This window comes from Pseudorca crassidens, chromosome 4, assembly GCF_039906515.1.
Source record: "Pseudorca crassidens isolate mPseCra1 chromosome 4, mPseCra1.hap1, whole genome shotgun sequence".
NCBI lineage: Eukaryota > Metazoa > Chordata > Mammalia > Artiodactyla > Delphinidae > Pseudorca > Pseudorca crassidens.
Genome location: NC_090299.1, coordinates 112891753 through 112918145, shown reverse-complemented (window position 1 = coordinate 112918145; position 26393 = coordinate 112891753). Strand labels below are relative to the sequence as shown.

The window sequence follows — 26393 nt, the reverse complement described above, 5'->3', positions numbered from 1 at the left end:
TTATCTGCAAGCGCAAGACTCTACCGTCATGTTTGGATATACCTTAAGTACCACATTCTTATTTTCATCAAAGAATAAGATGCTGAGCGAGGACATCTTTTCTGGCACACAGCAAGGCTCAGGAATCCCAGGAACGACGCCAACAGCTCTCACTATACTCTGGATGGTAGCATGATTTGATGGCTTCAAAGACTGGAAAAGAAAAGAGAGAACACCAATTAGGTGGAACTGCTTTTCTGCTCTCCAGCCCTCATCGCTAAAATGTATATATTATGAACCCGTTTCAACAGCTTACTAAAGCCCTGGCATCGTTACACATTCAACCCAACCTCCAATATCACCATCACCAAAACGGTGATTTGTCATTTACTAAGTGCCGGCTCAGTGCCAGGCATGTTCTGTGTAATATTTCTAATCCTTACAACAAAACAGCCATCTCATACATTTTACAGGTAGAGACATAGACTCAGAAAGCTTAAACGACATGTCTAAAGTCATGTAGACATGTAGAGTGAGGATTTTAATCCAGTTTTTAAAGCAAGAATTGTTTAATTAGAAATGAGTTACTCCCCAGAGAATTAATACACCCTAGGTTGTTCTGTATAACAGGTTTGCAACGGAAACAATTTGATCTTGATCCTATGCTAATCATAAAGAACCCTTAACAAGAACCTATTTAACATAGATATTTTTGCCACTGCTATAGTGAAATTTATACTTTGTTTTGCAAATTTATATACAAATACATATACAAAATACAAATACATTTTGCAAATGTATAAACAAATTTATACTTTGTTTAATGATTACCACCAGGATGAATTGATGGTGATTACACAATTGGCCACTGGGGGTCACTGTTGCTCAATGGGTTCAGACTTAAAGGTTGTAGCGTCTTCTAAGTCTGGGGCATATCCTCAGGGAATAATCTAGAGGGCCTGAGGTTATCCCATGGCTGTCAGAAGTTTGACCAAAGAAACCTGGGTAAAAGCTGTTCCCCAGAAATGCCAAATGGGATCATTAACGTCCACGGGAGACGTGTGGTTTTATCTAGAGAGTATCATCCAGCTCTGCTAAGCATTGAAGCCTGGTCACTCTTCCAAGCCCAGAATGCTTAGGTATTGCCAGAGTGGTAAGAACTTCTTCATGAGCGGTGCCACAATTTTCAACATTAGTTCTCCCCAATGTCTCTTTTAAGCAGATGAAACCAGTTTTGTTTCAAACAAATTTAAAAACAGGAATTTGGTAACTTGCCAGGGATCATGTGTCAATTCAGGTGTGGGATTTAGGCCAAAACTCTGGTTTTCTAATGTCAAGATTTTGAGCCATGTTTCAGAGGCACCTCTGCCCCCAGTGAATTAATTGGTATTCTAATTTTACACACCTAAAACTCTCAGTATGGGAAACTGCAACAAGTTAAAAGGTTAAGAGTATATACAAGCCAAGGAAGAAGCAAATAATATAGAAAGCTGGCACAGTGTAAAAAAAAAAATAGGACTGGGGGGAGGGGGGCAGAAAAAGGGCAAATCTGATTTGTCTCATCTCATCTTTCAATCTTAGTGAAAAAAATTATCCATACATTAGACTTCAACATTATTGCTAACAGGCATAAATTATTTTAAAATTAGTCTGATGATGGCCAGCTGCCTTATTTACTCTTTCTTCCTAGAGATTTTAAGTGTATGTTAAGAAGAGTAGTTAACTTACAATTAAGTAGCATTGCAAAGAAAGGTGTTCTCTCTCCTTAAGGATAAGAAGTCTATGTTGCTCTATTTTGCATCTCATGTGCCCTGTGGCAACAATACTATCTGTGTAACTGACAAACTGCAATCCATATTGTACAACAGGGCTCAATGGCCACTGTTTGCTATTTCATTAGTATTGGTGATTTCTAAAGAAAACTTTTGCAGCTACACTTTTCTCTATTAATTTATTTTTAAGATTCAATCATCCAAACAGCATATGATAATGCCCCAAAGGATTTTTTAAAAACCATAGATTTTATGACAATATTCTGTTATTGTTAATGTTTTACTGACTCCTATACTATTTAATTTTCATATAAAGTAGATCTATTTAAGTAGACGAGGACTTGATCCATAAATCCTGCTGTGCATGGCTGGTCCTCAGTGCCTGAAGCAGAGCAGGCTTTCTAGGCACTGAATTAATACTTGCCAAATGGATGAAATACTTATAAATAATAACATACCCTCCACTGTACCTATTTCTGTGGAAATAATTCCCATCAACAAAAATGAAAGGTTCTGAGCAAATGACCTGGCGCAGATATGGAAAATATTCATGGGTGTTCCCTAGGAAAATTCCTGTCATTTTTTTTTTTTTTTTTTAAGCTCTAACTCACAAATGATAGATTCAGGAACTATGAGCTGTCTCTGGTGGGCTCACTGGAATCCAGGTGCAAGCCCTTGATTCCCTGCTGGTGTGTCTTATCAGCAACCTCTCAGTTTTAGAGGGAGTTGTCCCCTTTTTTCTCACTGTGAAGTTCTCTGATCAAGCTGCCGTGACCAGGAATAATTATATCATGCACAAAAGATCCATGCGGTCATTTGCTAGTGTGGAGCATTTGCCAGTTTATCATTTTTGTTTGTTTTTGAGCTCCGATTACATTTCTCAGGACCCTCTTTACGTAGCTTAAGAAACCTAGTGATGGCAAATGCAAACCTGTGTTGTTTTTCTCCCCAGTCTCCCTTTTTATTGAAGGTGAAACATGACATTGACATCTGTTTAGGTCATTTTTTTTTTTTTTTTTTTTTTGCTTAGGTAACTCGGTACATCAAGATTTAGGATTTTTAGAGTTCATCTTCATGATCAGAGATTGGAACTGGAAACCTCAGGAAATTAATTGAGGGCACATCATTTTGACCTCATCCATGTGAATTTCTTCTTTATATGCTTGGTTCAAATTTCTTCTTTATATGCTTGGTTCAAAGTGTTTAGCTTCCTTGCTCCCTAGTTCTGTGTCTTTGCTATTCCCAGCCTTAGCACCATTCCATGAAAAAAGTCCTTCACTCCTCCAATCCTTGCTGGTTCCCTTGGACCTCTGTCAGCAACAATGGCTCAATCATTTTCATCTGAAATCTCTGTTTTCCATCTCTTTTATGGTGGTGAGGGGAGGCAAAAGCATACGGCTTGGCTAAAGCTACATGGGTATTTCTCATCTCATGGCAGAACGCCAGGGGTCTCTCTCCCTGGGAGGACAGATTGGCTGTAGGGGCTAGAAATCAGAAAAATTCAAGCTGCCGTGTCTGTGAATGAAATCTGCAGTGGTCAGGCCCGCACCTGCCAAGCTGTGGATGATGTCCTCGAGTTGAATTTGATTACAAATGCGTTAGCAGGGGAGAGTATGTCATCAGCTCCAAGCCTTCATTCCTGACTCAGGCCATGGGGTTTTGCTCCACACTCTTCCAGCCCACATGGGTGTGATAGCCCAGAAACTATCTAATTGGAATCAGTGAAAGGGCAAAGCCAGGAATTTGGGAAAGGCAGAACACAGCTGTTCTGAATTACAGACAGGTTGTCAACTTTTGCAGACAAAGAACCCGCTCTAGAGAGCAGGCTCTCACTCAGGAGGCCAGAAGGAAGGAGGGCCAGCAGAGGAGTCTGGCCTGGGAGAAATTTTCTCTGGGGCAAAATGTATATCTACAGTCTGAAAGTTCTTTGGCACCTCACTTATTCCACATGTGTTTGTACTGATCTGGTCAGAGACCTTGTTTTCCTCTGTTGCTCAGACTATATTTTTATTTAAATAGTTTACTCTGCTTACCATGCTGGACACTGCTGATAACAGCAACACTGATTAGGTACCCCTGATGTCACAGCTTCACACTGCTTCACGCTTCCCATCCTTTAGGTGACTGTACCATTTGAAAGACACAAAGCCTGGAACACTTAAAGGGAATCACTAAAAAGCTTGAAAAGCAGATCCACACAACGTGATGAGAGACTGAGAACTCCACATCACAGCCAAACTTCTACTCTCAACTTGGCAGAAGGACATCTCCAACTCAGAGAGAAAACACCCTTATCCCTGTTAACTCTCCCTGCAGGTCTGATGCCATCTCAAGTTTTGACAACTATTATCATGAGTTCAGTGCTGCAACCAATGCCCTCCTGATTCTATTACCCTCCAAAGAGGTTATGGACTGTTGGACTGAAGGGAGAATCCAGTTTGAAGCTTTGTGATGTTAAAAAGGGGTAAGAAACATGTACAAAACTTTTTCTTGTCTTACGTCTTCTATTCTTTTGATCCCTTTTCCTAAGTGGTTTTTCTTCAGTCCCCTACATTTGATTTTCTATTCTCCTCAGTCCATTGGCCATTAATACAACAATAATAATAAACAATGGCCACGAATAATCATGTCAATGGCAAAAATTTGTTGAGTGCCTACTAAGCACAAAGTGCTCTATGATCTCATTTTCCCACTGTTTTCATTATGTAGATACTACGATATTTTTATTTACTGTGGTACCTCTTTCAAAGATGAGAAACCTAACATACAGAAAGTTTGAGTAACTCCCCCCCAGCCAAAAAAAAAAACCACAAAAAACCACAAAGCTGGTAAGAGGTGGAACCAAGTTTTAAGGCAAAAGGATTTGACGGCTCAAAGTACGATGTGTGGACCAGTAGTATCAGCAACATCTAGGGGCTTGTGAGATATGCAGAATATTAGGCTCGACCCTCAGAACCACTGGATCAGAACCTACAGATTAACAAGATCCTGAGGCAAATTGCAGGCATCTTAAGGTTAAGAAACCCAGCTATGGTCGAGCACGCACATTTAATCATTCTGTTGCACTACCACACTTCTTTCCTTAAACTTATCTCTTCTATTCTTAACTTTTGAATTATTATTCTTTAGATCACTGAGAGCCACGATGAAGATCTATGGAAGCAATGTTTTTGAACAGGAAAAGCAACAGGAGCCGACAGGAAATGGGAGAGGCAAACTGGGGTAATGTGGAGACCAGGCCAGGTAAGCCAACTGACTAAGTATCGCCACATTATCATGGCTCCCTGGGTCTTAAAATCTGGAGTCAAGAAGAAAGAGGGAAACTCCTTCCCCAGGCTACCTAGAAGGAACCACAGTTTATGAGAGTGAGAGGGATTATTTGGAAAACTCAGAGACCCACTTAAAATCAGTCATCCCAGGTTTAGAGACAGTTTGAATCCATTTCTGCCTCTCAATGCCACAAAGCAAGCCACACTGTAAAATAAAGATTCATCACTGCCTGTTATATTTGGCATCCTTGTTGTGTGTTTTAAATGCTATCGCAGTTTGACCAAGTTTCGTTTGATCAGTAAAATGTCCTTTATAAATATTTAGACAAGATAAGGCAGTTTATGTCATTATAAATGTATATAATGCTTACTTTGTGTTTGTGTTGACAAAACATGGAATTCACAAGGTCTAGAAAATGTAGAAAGCTCATCCTCCTGAGACATTGTAATAGGAAAATGGGATTTCGGTCAAGGTCCTGGCCCTGAGGCTGACCTGGTCTTGTTCAGTCGGCCCTTTGCTTTATGGGTGTGTTGCCCTTAGCATCCCAATGATCACAGGCCTGTAACATGAACAAGCTGCTTTAAAGATCTGTAAGCAGAAGTTGGTCACTTTTTGAGGCAAAGGGTTTTTTTCCTCCATCCACATACAATAGCAGAAGTTGATTCACTTCAAGTTTTGCAACAAACAAACAAACAAAAACAAAACAAAAAAACACTCTTATTCTTCCTCTGAATTCTATTTCTAGGAACACTTTTCATTGTATAATCCAAATTGTTACAAGCTAAGAATGAAAGTGCAGCAGTAAGCTTAATGGAAGGCAAAGGGGTACAAATATGTTTTATTAACTCTAAATTCAAAGAGAACAGTCGCTTGGACTTGCTGTGCAAGATGGAGGTGGGATTGGGAAGGCTTCTGAGAATATATCTGTCAGGATTCTGAGTACTGATAGGACGAAGTTCAGTCCATTGATTTTGGAAGAGGCACAGGTAAGCTCTGACTGGTTGAAACGGGTCTTAGAAGTCTACAGAGTCATTGTTCCATATTCTGACTCCTGTTCTGATATTTATCAGAGAAGCAAACGATATAAGCATCTGGTGGATTTCATGAGGTAAGTTTTCCTAGCCCAACCCTGATCCTAAGCCCCATGATGACAATTCATTGCACAAGAGACTATCAAAAAATGTTCTGCATCAGGGCATCAGTCCAATTAGTCCTTCCTTTTGCTCTCATGACATTCACTCATTCCCTGAATACCCCCTCAAAGATCAGCCTTCTACCATTTGGGGCTTGCTTGTTGTGGACCGGCACAGATTCACATGTGACCAGGTAGCTGAATATGCACTGTGTTTGGAAACAATGCAGAAAACATGTTTTACACATACATTTTTTTCTCATATCTTTCTTCATACCAATATTGACTTCATATTACTTTAACAACCATTAAAGAAAAACCAAGCATAACCATGTTACCTATTACACTTTAGAATGCAAGAATAAAGGTCCAGATGGATTTTGTAAATGGAAACACACACTCAACATGTGCCTTTCTACTCTGTGGAAATAGGAAGGACAGGACAAAGAACAATGGCTACCTTTGGCATGGGGAACTGGCATGCTCCGGAGCAATAATAGGCATCAAAGGACTTGGGGGAGATAATCCATTCACTCCAGCCAATATCTGCAAAGTCCACTTTAAGGTACCGCCTGGCACAGTTGCGAGGTTCAATCCATTGCTTTCTTCTTGCCTTCTTCAGGGTCTGTTCATCAAACTGGAGCGTCTGGCTCTTCTGGTGAGGTCCCTTTCTCTGTTTCTTTTTGTTCTTACTCTTTTCAGGGGGCTGAGTCTGAAGAGTCTTGTAAGGTTTTCTCTCCTCCCATACCCCATCCTCCTTATACTGATATTCTGCCCCAGGAAGCTCATTGTTCTGCAGAGGCAGCAGGACCCCAGCAGAGCGCTTCTTCCTCCGTTCAGTAGAAAGGGCAGCCCTGATATGGCTATCCAGTTTGGGCACAGCTCCAGTGGGGAAATTCCAGTGTCCTTGCAAGCTTGATACCACACTCTCGGGCTCAGAAATCGCAATATCATTGGCATACACCAAGATATAAGGCTCAGGAAAGGGTGTTATCTTCTTTGGCAGCTGGTGGCCTTTGGAAGTAATGTTAAATCCTATGAGGGACTCCTCATTTTCCTTGGCTTTCCTCAAAAGTTGAGTGATGTCTTTAGACAGCCAGGAAACAAAATCTCGATGAAGTTTCGCTCCATCTACTGAAAGATGACCCAGGAGTTGACTTTGGTTTCCGGTGGATTTGAGGATCCACGTAGAGAGCTCAATGTGAATGTGTTTCCTTTGGGAATGATGTGAGCATCCTTGGGACACAGGACAACTCAGGCTGATATTTATTAGCTCTCCAATATAGAAATACAGTGTGGCAGATAAAATGTTTTCAGACTTGGTTAGAGAAGTCAGGTTAAAAATATGCAGTTTCTCATTTTCAAGGGTTCCTAGGAAGAAAAAAAAGAAAGAAAGAAAGTAAACAGGAGTAAACGTGACCCCTACCTCACATCATATACAAAAATTAACTCAAAATGAACGAATGACCTAAATATAAGCACTAAAATCATAAAATTCTTAGAAGAAAACATAGGGGTAAAATCTTCATGGCTTTGGATTTGACAGTGGATTTTTATATATGACACCCAAAGTGCAAGTAAGAAAAGAAAATAACATATAAATCAAAAAAGTAGATAAATCCATAAAATAGATAAACTGGACTTCATCAAAACTTAAAATTATGTGCATCAAAAGACATTATCGGGCTTCCCTGGTGGCGCAGTTGAGAGTCTGCCTGCCGATGCAGGGGACACGGGTTCGTGCCCCGGTCCGGGAAGATCCCACAGGCCATGGCGCGGCTGGGCCCGTGAGCCATGGCCGCTAAGCCTGCGCGTCTGGAGCCTGTGCTCCACAACGGGAGAGGCCACAGCAGTGAGAGGCCCGCATACCACAAAAAAAAAGAAAAAAAAAAAGACATTATCAAGAAAGTCTGTACAACCTACAGAATGGAGAAAATATTTTCAAATCATATATATGATAAAATCTAGGACCCAGAATATAAAAATAGCCCTTACAACTCAAAACAAAAAGACAAACAAACCAATAAAAAATGAACAAAGGAATCAAATAGACATTTCTCCAAAGAAGATATACAAATAGCCAACAAGCACATGAAGAGATACTCAGCATCATTAGTCATCAGAAAAATGTAAATCAAAACCAAAATGAGGTACCATTTGACATATACTAGACTGGCTATAATAAGAAAAACAAGATAACAAGTGTTAGTGAGGATGTGGAGAAATTGGAGCACTTTTACATTGCTGGCTATAATGTAAAATAGTTCAGCTGCTGTGGAAAACAGTTTGACAATTCCTCAAAGTTAAACATAGAAATATCACATGACCCTGCAATTCTACCCCAGGTATAAACCCAAAAGAATTGAAAACAGGTGTTCAAACAAGTACACGTACATGCACGTTTATAGCAGCACTACTCTTCACAATAGCCAAAAGGTAGAAACAACTCAATGTCCATCAGTGGGTAAATGGATAAATAAATGTTGTATAATCATATAATGGAACATTATTCAGCCATAAAAAGGAATGAGGGACTGATAATACTACAATGTGGATGAACCTTGAGAACATTGTGCTAAACGAAAGAAGTCAGACACAAAATGTCCCATGTTGTACGATTCCATTTACGTGAAATATCCAGAACAGGTAAATCCGTAGAGACAGAATGCAGACCAGTGTTTGCCAGGGGCTGAATGTGGAGAAATTGCTTAATGGGTAGGGGGTTTTACGTTGGGATTATAGAAATATTTTGGAACTAGATAAACCTGGTGGTTGCATAACACTGTGAAGGTACCAAATGCCCCTGAGTTGTTCACTTAAAAATAGCTATACTTAAATGATGTAATTTTCACCACAATTAAACAAAAGGAGTAATTTTATCAACTGGATGAAGATTAAGGCAAGGGTCAGCCATTTTTACTAATTTTCTCTTTCCTTTACTGAAACACACTTGTAAACATAGCGGTATGAGAGCTGGGAGTTCTGGCTTTTAATTATGAGACCGCCAAGAACTATTCCTAGAATTTTGGCACAGTGTCATGATAGCATCTTATCTGAAGCAGCGTCTAGCCTACTGGTTACAAGCATTGGTGGAAGGAAATTCACTTTGATTCAAATCCTGGCTCAGCCACTTATTAACTATGTAACTATGTAACTCAGCCACTTATTAACTACGTAACTAGTGCTGTCATTCATTAAATGGAATAATACTCCTGTCATCAGAATTAAATGAGATGTGTGTAAATCAGTTCATAAAGGGTCCAGTAAGTGTTTCTTAAGTATAAATTATTATTGTTGTTCGTACTGGTGTTAACCATAATACAGGGATTACCCCTTCTTCTATCTTCCTCACAAAGTTAAGGGTGCAGGATGAGGGCGGGTAAGCAAGACCATATAGCTCCATCTTCAGATAACATCTGAAAAATGAGTCACACAGTCAAGCGTGTCATGAAGAAGTAGTGCTGTTGTGGAGCTTGTCTAAAGTTTATGCAATTACATGAATATAAGAGTTGAATTGCTTCTGTAGAGTGCGACAGAATTATCGAAACTGGGCAATTTGTATTTCCAAGTCTTCAGATGCAGAAATGAGAGAGAGTAACAGAATGGGCAATTGATTAGTAAGGGCAGAAATTGGTTCCTGTTCTTGAGATCATCTAATGACCTAATGGTAAGGCTGAGCTTAGGCTCAAGAATCCTCTGTCCTGGGATCAGTCACCAGAGCCTGGGCCCTCCTCCATACACTTGTTTCATATACATATTTATTTCAGAAACATACACGCAATCGTGAAATTATGCTCTTGATCAAAAACATATTTTAGTAAAAACAAAACATTTTTATAAAGATCTGGAAACTTAAAATGAGTTCATTGAGTCCTCATTTATAAGGGAAGTGCAGTGGGAAACATATTTTACTCATTTCTAACATTGTGTGAGGGAAAAGGAGTAAACTGCCATTTGTGAATGTTTGTATAATCCATGACACCAGGATAATATTTTACAGACGTTTATAACAAAGCCATGGCATCAGGCTTGTTCAGACTCTAGCTTTAATTCATACTTTTAATTCATACATTCAAAGAGCGTGTACTTTTACCCAGATGGAAGTTTTAAATGGAAGGAAAGAGAAGTCACTCTGTTCTAAGTATGTGGCAATCAGATGGTTGCCAAAGGAACACACTGGCAGGGAAGAAATGAACTCCGAGGGATGTGGGTGATGGTGTCTCATTGGGGAAACCAATCCTACTCCTTTTGCCTACATTTTGCTTCAAAATATTTCCTTCTTTCACACATGTTTCCAGACACCTTGTGCTCTGCTGTTAACCAGCCTTCACCTTGTGTCTAATCTTCAGTATCGTCTCATAAATGTCACAGAACTCGCCATACTGCCTCTTCTGATGGCTTTAATTTTAATTCAGTGCCTTCGTTTGAAGTCAAAGCCCTATGGCCCTGCCTCAGCTCCACCACACCCAATAGCTGTACTCAGGCAAATTACCTAAACTCTTCAAGTCTCAGTTTGCTCACCTGTAAAATGAACCCAATAGTATCAACGGCAGAGTTGTGAGAATTAATTGAAAGAATGCAGGTAATGCACATAGCCCTTAGGAAAATCTCAATGAACGTTAGCTAACTAGACCTGCAATGTCCACTATGATAGCAACTAGTCACTTAAGTTTGAATTGAGATGTGCCGTAAGTGTAAAATACACACTGTATTTTGAAGCCTTAGTATAAAATATCACATTAATATATTTTATATTGATTACGTGTTGAAATCATAATATTTGGATACACTGGGTTAAATGTTGTGATACTGTGATTTATAATAAGAAATACATATTTGGTCTTTGTCTCCGTTTCTGGTCTAGAACTCCGAAAACTCTAGGAATTTCCTAAGTGATGAGAGCCGTGAGGTGTCCTTTGTTATGTTAATGAGGTGACTTTTGGAGGTCACCTAAGAATGGGGTCTGGCTGCCTGGGAACCAACCCTGTGATTGGGGATTTGCACTTTCAGCTCTAATCCCCACCTCTGGGGTGGGGAGAGGGGCTGAGGGTTGAATTAATCACCAATGGCCAATGATTTAATCAGCCATGCCTACATAAGGAAGCTGTAACAGGGAAGAGCCAAATGTGACTACATACTGGATCTGTTTCTTTTACTTTAACCTTTGCTTTCCGCTGCTTTTGTTCACCAAAAGGATACCGTCTATACATAATGGCCTGCCTCAGGGAACCCTGCCCCTCTGCCTGAATGTTAAACCAAAGTGCCTTTGTTCAGGGAAGCATCCGGACCCTGTCCACCTGAGGATGGCTGCAAGAAAGAAGAAATTACCACACCCCCTCCCCGAGGCTGGCCATTCCAGGGGATATTTCCAAAACTTATGGCCTTTTTACTTTACTTCCTTATCTCCTCCCCCTCTCTGTGCTATAAAAGAAACGGGCATCCAAACCCTGATAAGATAGTTTTTCAGAGACACTAGTCTGCCATTTTCTTGGCTTTCCGATCCAATATTTTGTCCTGTCCTGTGGTGAGCAGAGCGAACTTGGACTTGGTAACAAAGCCTCCATAAAAATTTTAAAAAACAAGGTTTGGAGAGCTTCTGGGTTGGTGAACAAAATGGAGATTGGGGAGAGTGGAGTGCCTAGAGAGGGCATGGAATCTCCAAGCCCTTTCCCCTACCTTGCCCTCTGCATCTCTTTTATCTGGCTGTTCCTGAGTTATATCTTTTTATACTAAACTGGTAATCTAGTGAGTAAATGGGTTTCCTGAGTTCTGTGAGCCACTCTAGCAAATTAACCAAACCCAAGGAGGAGGTTGTGGGAAACTCCAATCTGTAGCTAGTTTGGTCAGAAGCACAGGAAACAACCTGGGTTTGGGACTGGCATCTGAAGTGGAGGACAGTCTTGTGGGACTGCGCCCTTTACCTAGGGAATTTGATGCTGTCTTCGGGTAGATGGTGGCAGAATTCAGTTGAATTCTCAGACCCCTTGCTGGTGTTCAAGAATTGCTTGTTGGTGTGGGTGCAGAACATTTAAAATGTAATATATTATTGAAATTAATTTCTCCTTTCACTTCTCATGTTTTTTAATGTGGCTACTAAAATTTTTAAATTACATATGTGGCTCACATCTGTGGTTCAAAGTAAATTTCTCTTGGACAGTGGAATGACCACCATTTTTGTGGTCATATAGTCCAAAAGGAAAGAAAAAAGGCATTGTTTTACAAAGGCGGTGAAGAATTAGGAATTTGCTAAACATGAATATGCAAACCAAAACATAAGTTGAGCAAAAGATTATTTTCTTGGAATGCAACACACCTTCCTTTATTAAGGACATTATATTAAGATAATTTTGGTGAATACTTTTAAATTTTCCCTCCAGCTGAAGCTAATCAGTTCAATCTGCAATCAAAAGTCTAAGACCAACAAACTGCTCTAAAATAGAGTTAAATGGGCAGTTGAGCAACAGTGCTTTATGGCAAAGCAATTATACACATAGCTTCAATTGTGTTATTTGTGTATTACACATATACAACCACTACAACCAACAAAGAACAGGAACTAAAGCAAAACAAATGTTTTACTTTAACAAATATGAATTGAACACCTATTAGGTGCTGGACCCTTGGCTGGGTCCGCTGCCCAGTGGCCACTGCTGTCCACACCAGGACAAGGGGAAAAGATCAATATGCAGGTAGCTACGCCGTGATGATGCTACTTTCCGTCAAAGGTGTTAACTATGCTTTTGGAGCACAAAGGAGGGAGCAATGAACTTTCCCCATGTATGGGGAAGAGGGACATATGGGGAAGATGCAACCTTTAACCAGACTTTTAAGAATGAGGAAAGAAAGGCAAATATCATATGATATCGCTTACATTTGGAATCTAAAAAAAAAAAAAAAAAACTGATACAAATGCTCTTATATACAAAATAGCAATGGACCCACAGACATAGAAAACAAACTTATGGTTACCAAAGGGGAAGGTGGGGAGGGATAAATTAGGAGGTTGGGATTAACAGATACACACTACTATATATAAAATAGATAACAAACAAGGAGCTACTGCACAGGGAACTACACTCAATATTTTGCAATAACCTATAAGGTAAAAGAATCTGAAAAAGAATATATATATGTGTATAACTGAATCACTTTGCTGTATACCTGAGACTAACATGGCATTGTAAATCAACTATACTTCAATTAAAAAAAAAATGAGAGGAAAAGGGAGTGTTGGGCAGGAGATAAAAGCAGCACATTCTAGTCACAAGCAGTGTTGGACATCTGGAAGATTTTGCATAAGCAATATTTCCAATGTTTAATGGGAACTTATAAAAATATCCCAGATTAACGTAGTTATTCGAAGTCCTTACAGACACCTAAACTGCCGAAATTCAGAAAAGGAATGGCCAATTCACATTTAGCTCCTAACTAAAGGTGTTGTATGATACCTAGCACTCGATGCCTTTGCTATTTCCACCCAGATGAGGAGATGCATTACCTCTGCCTGTCCTAGATCTCCCTCCTCCCCATGTCTTTTAAAACAGTGAGCTAGAAGTCTCAACAATTCCACAAAACATTCCTTGAACCCATACTTTATTTTTGCCTTCCCTGACTTTAAGCATTTCATTTCCGTGCAAGTCAATGCTCTTTTCCCTAAAACAAGTCAACAAGTACTTAGTCTTTATAAATGGACAAAAAGAGTAGTGAGAGAGCTGCATGGAGTCGAGTAGATGAGTGCAGTAGAGTATATAAGATAAGATAAATACCTCCCTGCAAGTTGAAATATGTGGTAATAATATCTATTCAATTACTCTCATGCTTTTTTAGATTTTATATTAATTTATCTTTTCAAAAAAGTATCTTCTCGTATACTTAACAACAGGAGTTTTGCAGTAACCTTCTCTCTCTTCCCCATGAGTAGCAGACTTATCTGTGAAGAAGATATCTATGTTGAAATATCAGTGAATGGAAAATACTTTCGTGTTCACTTTTTCTATTCTTCTGAAATATTCCGATACTTACCTATTTGGAATCGATGAATCCGGAAACGGAGGTATACTTTCTGGTTAATAAGAACAAACATATAATAATAATATTAAAAAGCAATGGCAGATGTTATCAGGTTACAAAACAATAGTTTATGTATTTTTAGGCTGTTGGTAGTCTTCAGGTATTAGAGAACGTAACTGTGCCATGCCAATCCAATTCTATCTAGAGTTGCATGCTTAATTCTGGGTGCTCTTATTTTAACTAGCTTATTGATATAAAAGAGAGCAACTAGGAAAGTAACCAAGATGTTGGTCTTAAAGTTATTTCTTACAAATTTGAGTTAAATAGAGAATACCTGCTCTGGAAGAAGGAAAAAAAAAGGTTAATCGGTGACGTGAGAATTGTTTGCAAATATTTGAGGGGCTGCAGAGAGATCAGGGTTTTTCTTGTCAGTGTCAAAGATGAGAATTAAGTCTAAACGTGATAGCTGAATGAAACCAGAATAAAGGTCAACGTAATGACTTTCTAAGTGTCTAACCTGAGGGTGAGACCCCTGTGGGACGAGGCAGACAGAAGAGAGATGGTCATAATTCAAGACTATTACAGGAGGATCTCTTTACGGTAGGGAAGGTGTGAAAAGTGAACTAGATAACCTCTCAGATCCCTTGCAAGGAACTACCATAGGCTATATTTCCAGCTCTTCCTAAGGAAATGTTTTTGATGCCGAAATATAACTACCAATAGGTGGTGCTGTTTTCTTACTGTTTGCTGGCACTAGCACAAGCTTGGATTTTTCCTTGCTGAGAATACGTCTACTGTGGTCTAGTTAGGATGTGCCATTGGCATGATAATCTTATTCTGAATTTTCTAGAGTCATAATACCTGTGAATTGGAAAGGGGTTTAGAAGTCAGGTGAGTTTCAGAGCAAGCCATACTTTCCTTTGCACATCTGTTAGGACTTTGCCGCTGCTGCCATTTCTCCCTGAAATGCTTTTACCCAACGTAGTTCTCCTTGATTATTATCCAGATTCTGTTTTTAAGGCAAAGCAGAGGCAAGCTTGTCACGACAACCCACTCCTTCGGTTCAGACCCCTCGTCTATTACTATTTTCATTATATTGTTATTCCTTCCTAAGACCATAAATTCCGTAAAGACAAGGCTCTGTAGTAATTACATCAGACTCTTCAGTCCCGAGCGTGGGGCTTAACTCTTAAGCGGTGCTCAATAAATGCTTCTTTTGTGAATAAACAGATTTAGTCCAACCTATTCATTGGACTAAATGAATTAGTCCAATGAATTTAGTCCAACCTATTCATAGAAATGTAAAAATGAAGGCCCATAAAGGCAGCCAGCTGGTGAGCATTGATTTTGGAGAGGAACCCAGGTCTTGTACTACCTATATGGACTTTTTTAGGAGTTTGGTTATTAGATAAAGGTACAAGATCTATTTCTGTTTTCATCTGAAAAGAAAGCACCTGCACCTCATGAAACCAAGGGCTCAGTAAGGAAACTGTGACTTGGGACCAGCTGTACTATTGCGACAGTTCAATTCCTCTCAGGGAGCAGCTGAGGCAGTGCCCAGGGAGTGGTGAGTGGAAGGTCACCTTGGTGCTGGCCCACACAGAACGTTTTCAAAGGGAAATAGAATATACAATGGAAAGCTTTCTATGTAAAGTCTGATTTTAAAACAAATAGACTAAATGAAATCTTGATGATTTGTTAAATCCCCAGGAAGCAGGGAAAACATTTTAGTCATACAGAAAATATGTAACTAAGAACAACTCTTTTTTTTCCACCTCTTTCTCCAAACAAAGCACAGCTGCTAGAAATGCAGGGGTGCCTAGGACAGGACCATATACGCCCATGGTCACTGGCTGAATATTTGCTGTAGATTATGGAGTCAAGGCTGCAGTTCCTCTATGCCACCTTCGGTTTCCGGGCAAAGGTGAGATGGAGAGATTCTAAATAGAACACAAAGTCAGAATGTGGTTTTTCTTGCAGTGTTCCAGTCAAATAACTGACTTTTATGGGATCTCAAAACAACCGTTCTCTATGTCCAAAGTAAAACATGGCCAAAGATGGTATAATGTATGTTTTTCTAGAACAGCAAAATGTTCACTAATCAGTTTATCTGCTCTTAGCCTCCACCCGAGGGCATTCCTAGACTGTGAGCTCTCGGAGGGTAGACCCATGTCTGGATAAAGTTTTGAACTCCTAGTTCTTTGCACAGTCTGGAGCATTGATATCCTGAAAAATACTTGTCAAATTTGTTGAATGAGCAACGGTATAAACTTACCAGATTCTAAAGTGTTTCCTACTTCACACTAAAGTGAAAAAGCTTTCAAGTGAAAAAACTTTCAAGTCAGCAAAAGGCCTTCTTGGGGATAAGTACTGTTGGAGTTTCAGTTCATCAGAAAAGAAGCATTACAAGAACAGTGGTATATAAAATAGAATAGTTTTGCCATTCAACGTATATTTTGTAAAGTGCCTCATGGAAAATTCTTTCATGGCAATCTTATTTTTAAAGGATCCTTTGCCTGGCAAATAGTTTTTCTACTATTTTTTCTTATCTAGTCCTCTGAACATCTAATTCAGGTCAACTGAAATATTTACTGAGTGCCTACTGTGTGGCAAACTATGCCAGGCCTTCAGAATACAAGCATGAAATGAGATATGCCCTTTGCCCTCCAGAGACTTGGCCCCTGCCCCATCATCCTCTTTCTAGCAATCCTATCAGGCCCCAAACTCTCTGCAGCTGTGAAAGAAGGGTAAGACGTCTTTATCAACTTACTTTTGAACTCCTCCCCAGGGTAAAACTGTCATAAAGACATTAATATACCTTCCAAAGTGAAAGAAAGTTACCCTTACATAAGTTAATAAACCATTTGTCTGGGGGAAACGCCAACTAAAAGGGCCAGATGAGACCAGAACTAGAACGTTAATCAATCCTAGATTTCAGACGCTGGTTAAAAGATACTCAAAACTCCAGAGACGTGAGCTTAGAACAGAGTGTCTCAAACATGCATCAGAATCACCTTGATGGCCTGTGAAAACAGAGATTTCTGTGCCCCAAGCTCAGAGTATGATTCAGATGGTTTGGGTGGGCTGGAGAATTTCTAACAATTCCCGGGTGATGTTGCTGCTGCCAATCCAGGGACCATACTTTGAGAAAAACTAACTTCAAGAAATCACTATAAAAAGGTGCAACTCTGCTGCATGCAGCCACCAAGGTTAGGACAGAAATGGTAATTTCTCGAATGTAGGTTTGGCATAGCATAGATTGTATTACAAGAGGACTACTACCGGTTCGTATTTACGTTTCTACCCAAATATATCCTTTGTGCTACAAACAATTGCAATTATTAATGTTTTACGTAGGTTTAAGGTTTTGTGGGAAGCTAGAGAGAAACAGTATCTCCAAATATTAAGAACACCTCATTTATATAGGGCTTCCAAACTTTTAATTCATTTTCACACTCAATTTTTTTCAATTAAGTTGCACCATCTTTCTGTGAGACTAGCACAGTAGGTGTGACTTAAGCCGTTTGATAGATGTCAAAACTAGGCCTAGCAATATTAGATAACTTTATTAATTAGCAATTCAGCCAAGATTAACATTTAGATCTCTTAATGCTTAGCCTCAGGAAATAGAAAAACTGAAACTCTAGGAATTTATTCTCTTCTTGAAAACCATTTATCTTAACCCATGCCTAAGTGCAGCAATTATACTCAACTCAAACAGTCTTTAGATTAATACCATGCAATTAAATTAAAATTTTCTTTGAAGGAAAAGCAAAGAAGATCACGTTGGGCCTCAATAGTTTTAATTGTAAAATCAGAGGACTGGGCAAAGAAGCTTTCATTTCTAAAGCTATTGGATGCAATTATTTTATAAAAGGAATATTTAACACTTACTATAATATTTAATAGGAATATTTAATATTTACTCACTCAATAAAGGAAGAACATACTGAAGTTGCTAATACAGTAGGATCAGTTTGTCCAAACACTTTTATTTACAGTGTGCCCAAATAAAATCAAGGCACTGCATTTACTGTGGTTCTATTGCCAAGAAATGATGGGTCGTAAAGGAAGGTAGATCATTGAAGGAGTCAATAAAACCCCATGGTCAATTGGCTTTATGACTTACATGCCGATGTTTCAGATGAAAAAAGAGACATTCGTGCCTTTAATAATATCATCCCTGAAAATATTCTAGGACACAGCCACTACTAACATATGAATAGACTAGCAATGTTAATGGATTTTTAAATACATTCCATAGATGAGGGCTCTTCGGTCATACTGTCATGGTTTACTATGGTCCAAAGTAGATATTATCCTGGTATACTTGTGTCACTTGATTAATACTATGTCAGTGTTTCCATTACAAAATTCTATTTTCATGTGTTCGTAACGTAAACCTAAAAATTCACTCTGAATTGAAACTTGGCGTAGGAAAGTTCAAATAGAGACTCTTTGTGATGCCAAGCTTCTTTCCACCATACCACTGAAATAAAGTTATTAAGATACTGATTACTAGGGTATACACATTGGATATATGAGAAAACCATTAAAATTTTAGGAGAAAAGTTCTGACGTAGGAGCACAAAAATCCTGAATAGCAAATACAAAGTATATGCAAAGTTGCTCAATAATTTTCACTAGGCTTTTTGATAGGTATGAGCTTTATTATATCTAATAAATACAGCAAACAAATTGGGATTATATAAGAGATTTGATAGGTATCTATAACCAAGGATTAATTGTGGTAAAACATTAAAGAAGTGATGTGCATGACCTCTAGTGAATTTTTCCACAAATAAAGTAGCTTTTCTTTTAAAAGAATAATACCAGATTAGATGTAAAATAATAAATATTAATCCTATAGAAGAAAACAATGAAGGAGAATTCATAGGGAAACAGGCAAAATCAAATTTAATGACAGAAACTCTAAAATTACATTCAGAGAAGTTTAAGATATTTAATCAGGAAGATGGTAGAGTCGGCCCTTGGTATTCGCAGGGAACTGGTTGCAGGAACCCTGCAGATACCAAAATCCACAGATGTTTAAGTCCCTTATATAAAATGGCATACATAGTATCTGCATATAACCTACCACATCCTAGAGTATTTATAATTCAACAAAATCAAGTTTTGCCTTTGGGAAATTTCTGAAATTTTTCTGCTCAAATATTTTCAATCTGTAGTTGGATCCTTGGTAACCAGGGATGTGGAGGGCCAACTGTACAATGCCAACTGGACTCAAGTCCAAAAACTAACAATGTAAGTAAACATCCTGAATAAACAAATGAGAAATGAGACAGTTTTCAGTCATAATATTCACTTGAATTTTGCATATCTTCTTTCTTGAGAAATTAGGAAGGCTCTGAACAAATGTTTACCCAAATAGATATCTTAGAACCATAATTCTCTAAAATGCTCTCTTGGGGAGAAAGTGATCCACGCTTAAGAGGGTCCACTAGCATTTAAAGGACCTGAAAGGTCCCAAAGCAAACTGATCATTTTTCCCAAACTTATTTGACCAGGGAATGCAATTTTATGTAACACCTGTTAACATCTTTTAAAGATCCTCTTTAAAAAAATTTTCTCCTAGAAAATAAGATGATTAGAAATATAGGTTTTGAGATGAGCTCAGTATGTTTGAAAAACTGTCTGGCAAATACATCATGATGCCCATTTCTTCTTCCATTTAAGTAAGGGGTTGGACTTGCTTTCTTTAAAGCCTCTTCCAAATACAAAATTGTATAATCCCAAAATGCTTAAGAGCAGGTTTGACATCCACATCTCTATTTAATTTTTAGAAAAATCTGAACTGGGTCAATCAAGTGCTTATAAATTTCCACTGCTTAGATAAAATGTCTGTAACCCTTTTAATATATTCTTAATTATGTATATATTTTTAATGTACAAATATTCCCCTAGTGAATTAATCTGCTTAGGCGATGTTTTTCATTGACCCTCATGGTCTCTTGGTCTCTTTGAGTGTGTCTAACTATACTAAAAAGCTAAATTTAAATTATTTTCTAGGTAATACATTCTCTTTCTCTTTTCCATTAGCATAGATAATCAAGAATTCATGGTTTTATGGATTTTTAAATGTCAGAGATTGTAAAGCTGTCTTGTCTATTACAGTAAAAACTTCATTAAGGGCTATCATGTATTCAAAGTAGTGTGTAATTCAAAGCAGCTGCACATCCAGCTCCCCCTCTCCAGATGTACTATTGTTCTTGGAATAAAAACATCAGATAATCTAAGTACTCTTTAATTTCAAGCCTAGTTTCTAGGTGCCAGGAATTTCAAGGTAACTGTGTTTTAATAAAGTTGTTACATCCCCTTGCCATCAAATCCATCAAAAATGATGCTTTCCCACTGGCCCATGCATTTTACAGGACTGGCTCCTATTGGAATGATTGTTTAGCCCTTAATTATATCTTTCCTAAAGCCTTATATTTTAGACTTACACTTCAGAAATATGTCACTTTACAATTCTTCATTTTTAAAGACTTTTGGTTACAGTAGGAAAGACTCTCCCCTTTCTCACTGAAGGAAAATATTCACTTTTGGGTCTGACTTTCCTCAATTTTCTTTTCTTTTTGTCTCTGAAGTCTATGTGATTTTTTTTTTAAGGTGACATAAATCCACTGAAATGCAACCATTTTTGTAGTTACATGTCATAAATTAAAATAATGATAGTTTCCTGATAAGAACATCTGTGCTTTAATTGCTTTCCCTAAAGAGGTTAAATTTATGATTAAGAAAAATAAGATTAAGTGACTATGGAAATGATGAGAAACTAATGAACACAAAGTATGTATCTTAAAGGACCAAGCCAGGAGAAAACCTCATGTAAAATACTCTTTTTTTATTACATAGAAGCCAAGGACAACTTAAACTAAGATTAAAATAAAAGCTGATTTCATATCCCTCTTGTCTTCCTTTAAGACGGTGTGTTTTTCTAAAGCCGAACTTCTCTGTCATCAATAATTTTGTAAATTACCTTTTACAAAGGGAAAGATAAAACGTATCTTTATGTAAACCCTTACACATCACAAAAAGACTTATGAGTTCTCCAAACTTACGGTTTTGGCACACCAACTGCACACCATTGGGGGAGGAGAAAAGGGTTAGCAGAAAGTGTATTTAGGATGAATGCCACCCACCATCAAGTAATGGTTTAAGTAGAAAGTAATCAGAGGGAGACCACAGCAGCTAAATTTCAACCAAAGATATTCTAGGTTTAGAACAATAAATAATTTTAATCAGGTATGTTCCAAGGAGCAAATAGGGCTCTAAGGCTATAACTCAGCCTGAATAAGCACTGGGAAAGTCTGCCAGAACAGCAGCCACTCCATAGATAGAGCACACACCTGACCTTCCATTAAAATCTGTAACATCCTTGGTACGGAGAAGCCCATACATTGTGAAACTTAAACACTACGGACTAGAAAACATAACTAATTTATTAATGCAGACAGCATCTTTCGCCTGCATCAGAATGTATGTCACAAGCTGAAGGATGTTACAGAAATGCTGTTATGGATAAAGGAGAGACACACACACGAAAGCCTTAGCACCTTCCTGGAGCCCTGCCTTATTAAAGCCAGAACTGCCTCATAATAAGGTCCTTCTAGTGTGTTAGTAACTAAACACTCTTGGAAGGGGTCCAAGGCGAACAGTCTCTCCAGAAGTCTCCAATGTAGTAACAGGACACTTCAGCTTCCACAAAAACCAGTGTCTACATTTGATGAATAAGTCATTAAGACAGTCTCTAGGATGTTAAAGGAATTACTTTTCTTATCAGGGCACGCAGCCTTGTATATAGGCTTCAAGCTGCAATTCATCATTTCAAGGGAACTTCTGGCCTCTGTATCAGAGTTTATCATTTGATGGTATAAGACTACAGAGAGGCTGATAAGGGACACTCTGAAATTATAATGCATGGAGTGAGTTGGACCCCAAAAGTAAAGGGGGCTGAGTTATTCAAATCCTTATCCATCTCCCACTCATGGTTCCCTCAGTCTAAAACAAACATACAAAAACACTATACAATAGTTGTGAATGAAACAAACTCACATGCTACCTCCAAACCTCGTGATTCATGCTAAAATGAAACTTGCCAATACCAAAAATGCTATTCACCTTTTGGGTACCTCAGCTACTCCCTGGGAATAGTACCAAGAAAATGAATATCGAGATAAGAATGATTCCAGTATCTTCATTATTGCCACCTGCCTTGCCCACCCAACTACCCTTGTTTCTCCCACACTACTTCTTCATTGAGCTCTGCCCTTGGAGTTGCACTAAAGTAAACAGGGCATTCACTGGTGTGGTCAGCTGTCAGGACAGCCTTCTCAAGTGGCTGACACAGTGTGGATGAACCAGAGCAGGTTTCTGTTTCCGTAGCAAAGGCCAGCTCCTTATAGATCATGCTCGTGGTTTTAAGAAGAAAGTGAAATCTGGTTCAGCTCAGACTATAGCTGAAGACTCCTGCATTAGAAAGCATAATTCACGTTTATTGTAAATGTCATCATGCCTATGAGCTCTAGAGTATATTTACAGTGTCAACCTAGGGCTTTCCTTGATGGATGCTTTTGTGTTCCTCTTTTCCAGGAGTCCTACATATCAAAGCTTTGGGAGATTTCTTTCTAGTGATTCTGACAGAATTGATAGAGCGTGAGGCACGGCCTCCTTACTTGAAGTTCTTGGCTATTTTTCAACGGTTCACTGAAGACAGGTCCCTTTATCATGAATGTAGTGAACAAAAAAGCCTGGTGCATCCTCAAAGCACATAAACCGAGTTAGTGTCCAGGAAACTTTCCCTCAAGCTGTTAGCACAAGGGAGGCAGGCTGTTAGCATAAGTTATTCGCTTCACCGCAGGGGCCAGGAGAAACCTTGTTAAGCCATGAATTTCAGTCCGCAGTGATCTGTGTGTTGAAAAACGGGATGAGCAGATTTTCATCGGCGGATTCCAAGAGGTGTTTACATCCTCGGCTGCTCCCCTCCCTTCCAGCTCCTCCCAGGGTGGGTGGTACAGCCCCTATTTGCCCAGATGGGTTTTAAATAATCGAAACACCCAAGCACCTGGTTTAGTTTGTGTGTTTGCCACCAAGGGACTATCAAGTAGAAAGTGTCAAATATAGTAACACAGAGGACGCGAGTTAAGAGGAGGTGCAAGGTCTGGAGAAACGACTGTCTAAAAGCCCAAGGGAAGGCATCTAGTTCAGGTGTGACTTTTCTCTCTGGTGCCCCCGGGATTGGCATAAAATGACATCTGCCTCTAGGTAAACATGGCTAAAGCCCAGTCCAAGGGAATTTCCGCTGACCGACTTAAGAAACATCAGCACAAGATACCCCAGAGAAGCTCCAGACACCCAGGGCAGGAGGACCCTGTGGGCGGGGTGGGGGGCAGCCCCTTCCCTTCTTTCACGCACTTCCTCCAGCCGACTCCCTCCAGGGCTCAGCGCCCTTCTCTCCACTTCTCCCTCTCAATTCGGACTCTACCATTGGGCTGACTCACAGGCGGGATGCGGGGTGTGACAGGACCGAGGGGCTCGGAGGGCAGCTGGAGGGCGAGGGAAGGTCTCTAGGTAACACAGGGCAGATGAGGAAGCCGTGGGGGTCCCGGGAGACACCTGGGGCGTGAGCGCGGAAAGGGGGCGCCTCGGGCACTCACCTGCTGCTGCGGCTCGAAAGCTGCGAACCGTGTTGCCCTCGCTCAGGGGCTGGGGGAGCAGAGGGGGCGAACCCCGTTCCGAGGACCCCGGTGTCCGCGCCGCCTCGGCTCTGCCGCCGCCTCTGTACCTGTCGTAGAGCCGCAGCATGTGCTCTGACACCTTGTCGAGCGGCTGCGGGAGGGGGTCTGGGCCACCACCTGCCGTACGGTCGCCTGGCACGGGCTCGCGGAGCTCCGGGAAATGCTGCTTGAGTCTCTGTCCGTGCGCCAGGCTCACGCACAAGCAGCCCAGCCATAGATGGAGCAGTCTGCGAGCCCCAGCCATAGCGAGGTCCGCGTCCGCTGCTGCGTCCTGGGGGCTCCCTCTGCGGCGCGCAGGGCCGGCGGCAGAGAGGAAGGTTGAACTCCCAACGAGCGGGGCGAGGGCTCCCGGAGCCCGGACGCTGCCTGAGCAGGACAGCGACCAGCCCCACTTTTTGCGCCGGTCGATCGCGGACCGGCAGGTGGGCTCTTCCCCGGCAGCGGCGCTGACCTCACCAGCGCAGGGCGCTGCCGGCGCAGTCTCCACTCGGACCCCAAGAAAGAGCTGAAGTCGTGGCGTGTGCGGCCGGGGTGTTTTCGGATCTGTCTGTACCCTCCCTCCCCGCTTTATTTTCGGGAACACCCGGCCGAAGTTGCCGCGCTGGGCACGGGGACTAGCGCCGGGTCAGGCGCAGAGACTGAGCGGGGTTGAGCGCCGCGGTTCTGAGGGCGCTCGCTCGCCTTTTGCAAGGATTGGAGCAGCCGCGGTGCGGCCAGTCCGAGTTTTGAGTGTATGCGTGTGTGTGTGTGTGTGTGTGTGTGCGCGCGCGTGTGTGTGTGTGTTGTGTGCAAGAGAGAGAGAGAGAGAGAGAGAGAGAGAGAGACTGCCTTCGTTCTCTGGCTGATCTGTACAGTCAGCAGCCAATCTTGCTGTATCCCTCGCCCTCGCAGACGGCTGGGACCCCGCTATAGCCGGGAGAGAACGGAAGGGGGAAGTAACCAGCAAACCAGCAGGGGGAGGGAGAGAAGAGGAAGCAAAGTTGGGGGTGGTAGGGGAGAGGAGGGGGGAAAGGAGAAGATCGAGGAAGAAGCAAAGGGTAGGAGGGACGGGGTATTACTTTTTTAATCCCTTCAAGAACATTGGCTATGTCCCGGCCAACAAGAGAGCAGAGGAAAAATAAACTTCTTCCTGGACACTTTCGCCTCTGATTCCAAACAACATCAAGATGTGAACACCATTCTCGCTTCCTTTCGTGGGCCTCTCGAGACCCAGGTTGCGGACCCTGCACCTGTGCCGGGTTGCCATCTCTCCCTGTCTCTCTGAGAGCTTACCCATCATCGCTCCTTCTCTTCTGCATCTTCACTTTGAATCCACCTCCTCCCCCCTGCCCCCAGGAGAAAAGTATGTGCGAGTGGAGTCAATCTCGTCTTAAAACAATAAACAAGCAAACACACTACAAACCCCCCTCCCCCCCCCACACACATTCCCCCTCGAGAGGATTCTCTGCAGGATTGTGAGCGGTGGTGAAACGGAAAGACTTCTGGGACACGCCAGAATCCAGAGTGGGCTCTCAGAGTTAGCACCTCTTACTTAGATCCTTCCTCACCCTGTCTTTCCTGGCTGTAAAATGGTGATTAAACTACTAGCTAACTAACATTTTACCCCACACTTACCATGCCCTAGGTACTCGCTGTTCTTTTGATTTCAAGTGTATTGTCTTTAAAGGATTTTAACGAGAAAGCCCATTTTACCGATGAGGAAACTGAGGCAAAAGGACACTCCTAGATGGCAGACCTGAACTCCAAACTCAGGGAGTCTGATTCCTGGGCTCAAGCAGTTAATCATCACACTATTAATAATGAAACTAGCATTTATTTAATTTATTTTTTAAACATCTTTATTAGAGTATAATTGCTTTACAACGGTGTGTCAGTTTCTGCTCTATAACAAAGTGAATCGGTTATACATATACATATGTTCCCATATCTCCTCCCTCTTGCGTTTCCCTCCCTCCCACCCTCCCTATCCCACCCCTCTAGGTGGTCACAAAGCACCGAGCTGATCTCCCTGTGCTATGTGGCTGCTTCCCACTAGCTATCTATTTTACACTTGGTAGTGTATATATGTCCATGTCACTCTCTCACTTTGTCCCAGCTTACCCTTCTCCCCTCCCCGTATCCTCAAGTCCATTCTCTAAGAGACTAGCATTTAAACTGAAGTTTCAGTGTGACAATTCAGGTACATGTTCTTAGCACAATTCCTGGCCTCCTGCAGTAAAGACCCCAGTAAATGTCTGTTGCAGCATATCTATCTGTTCCCTCGGTGGGAGCAGAGTTGGGTTTATGGAAAAGAATATAGGCTGTGCGATCACATTGGGCTTCCAAATCTCCCTTTCTTCTTTGAAGGTGAATAAGCACACATTCCTTTTAGAGTTTTGTTTGGATGACAATGGAAGGCAGTGCTAAAGTGACTGGCACACTGGCTAGCCTCCAGTAGGGGCTCAATCTCTTTGTATCCCAAATTTATCCCAA

The 26393-nt window shown here is 40.7% G+C and overlaps 1 protein-coding gene across 1 annotated transcript; it reads right to left on the bottom strand.

Moving 5' to 3' along the window:
- On the bottom strand, positions 1-24165 carry BMP3 (bone morphogenetic protein 3). Its single transcript, XM_067734729.1, has 3 exons — positions 23841-24165; positions 6614-7524; positions 1-192 (listed from the first exon to the last, which is right to left on the bottom strand). Exons 1-3 carry the CDS (start codon positions 24163-24165, stop codon positions 1-3), a joined length of 1428 nt encoding a protein of 475 aa, XP_067590830.1.
- Positions 24166-26393: the final 2228 nt, after the last annotated feature.

Excerpts from the sequence above, each read along its gene's own strand:
- BMP3 (XM_067734729.1), bottom strand. The coding sequence starts at position 24,165 with ATGGCTGGGGCTCGCAGACTGCTCCATCTATGGCTGGGCTGCTTGTGC. Across the intron at positions 7,525-23,840 it reads CTTTCGAGCCGCAGCAGCAG|GAACCCTTGAAAATGAGAAA; the intron begins GTGAGTGCCCGA and ends TTTTCTTCCTAG. Across the intron at positions 193-6,613 it reads GCCAGTTCCCCATGCCAAAG|TCTTTGAAGCCATCAAATCA; the intron begins GTAGCCATTGTT and ends TTTCTTTTCCAG.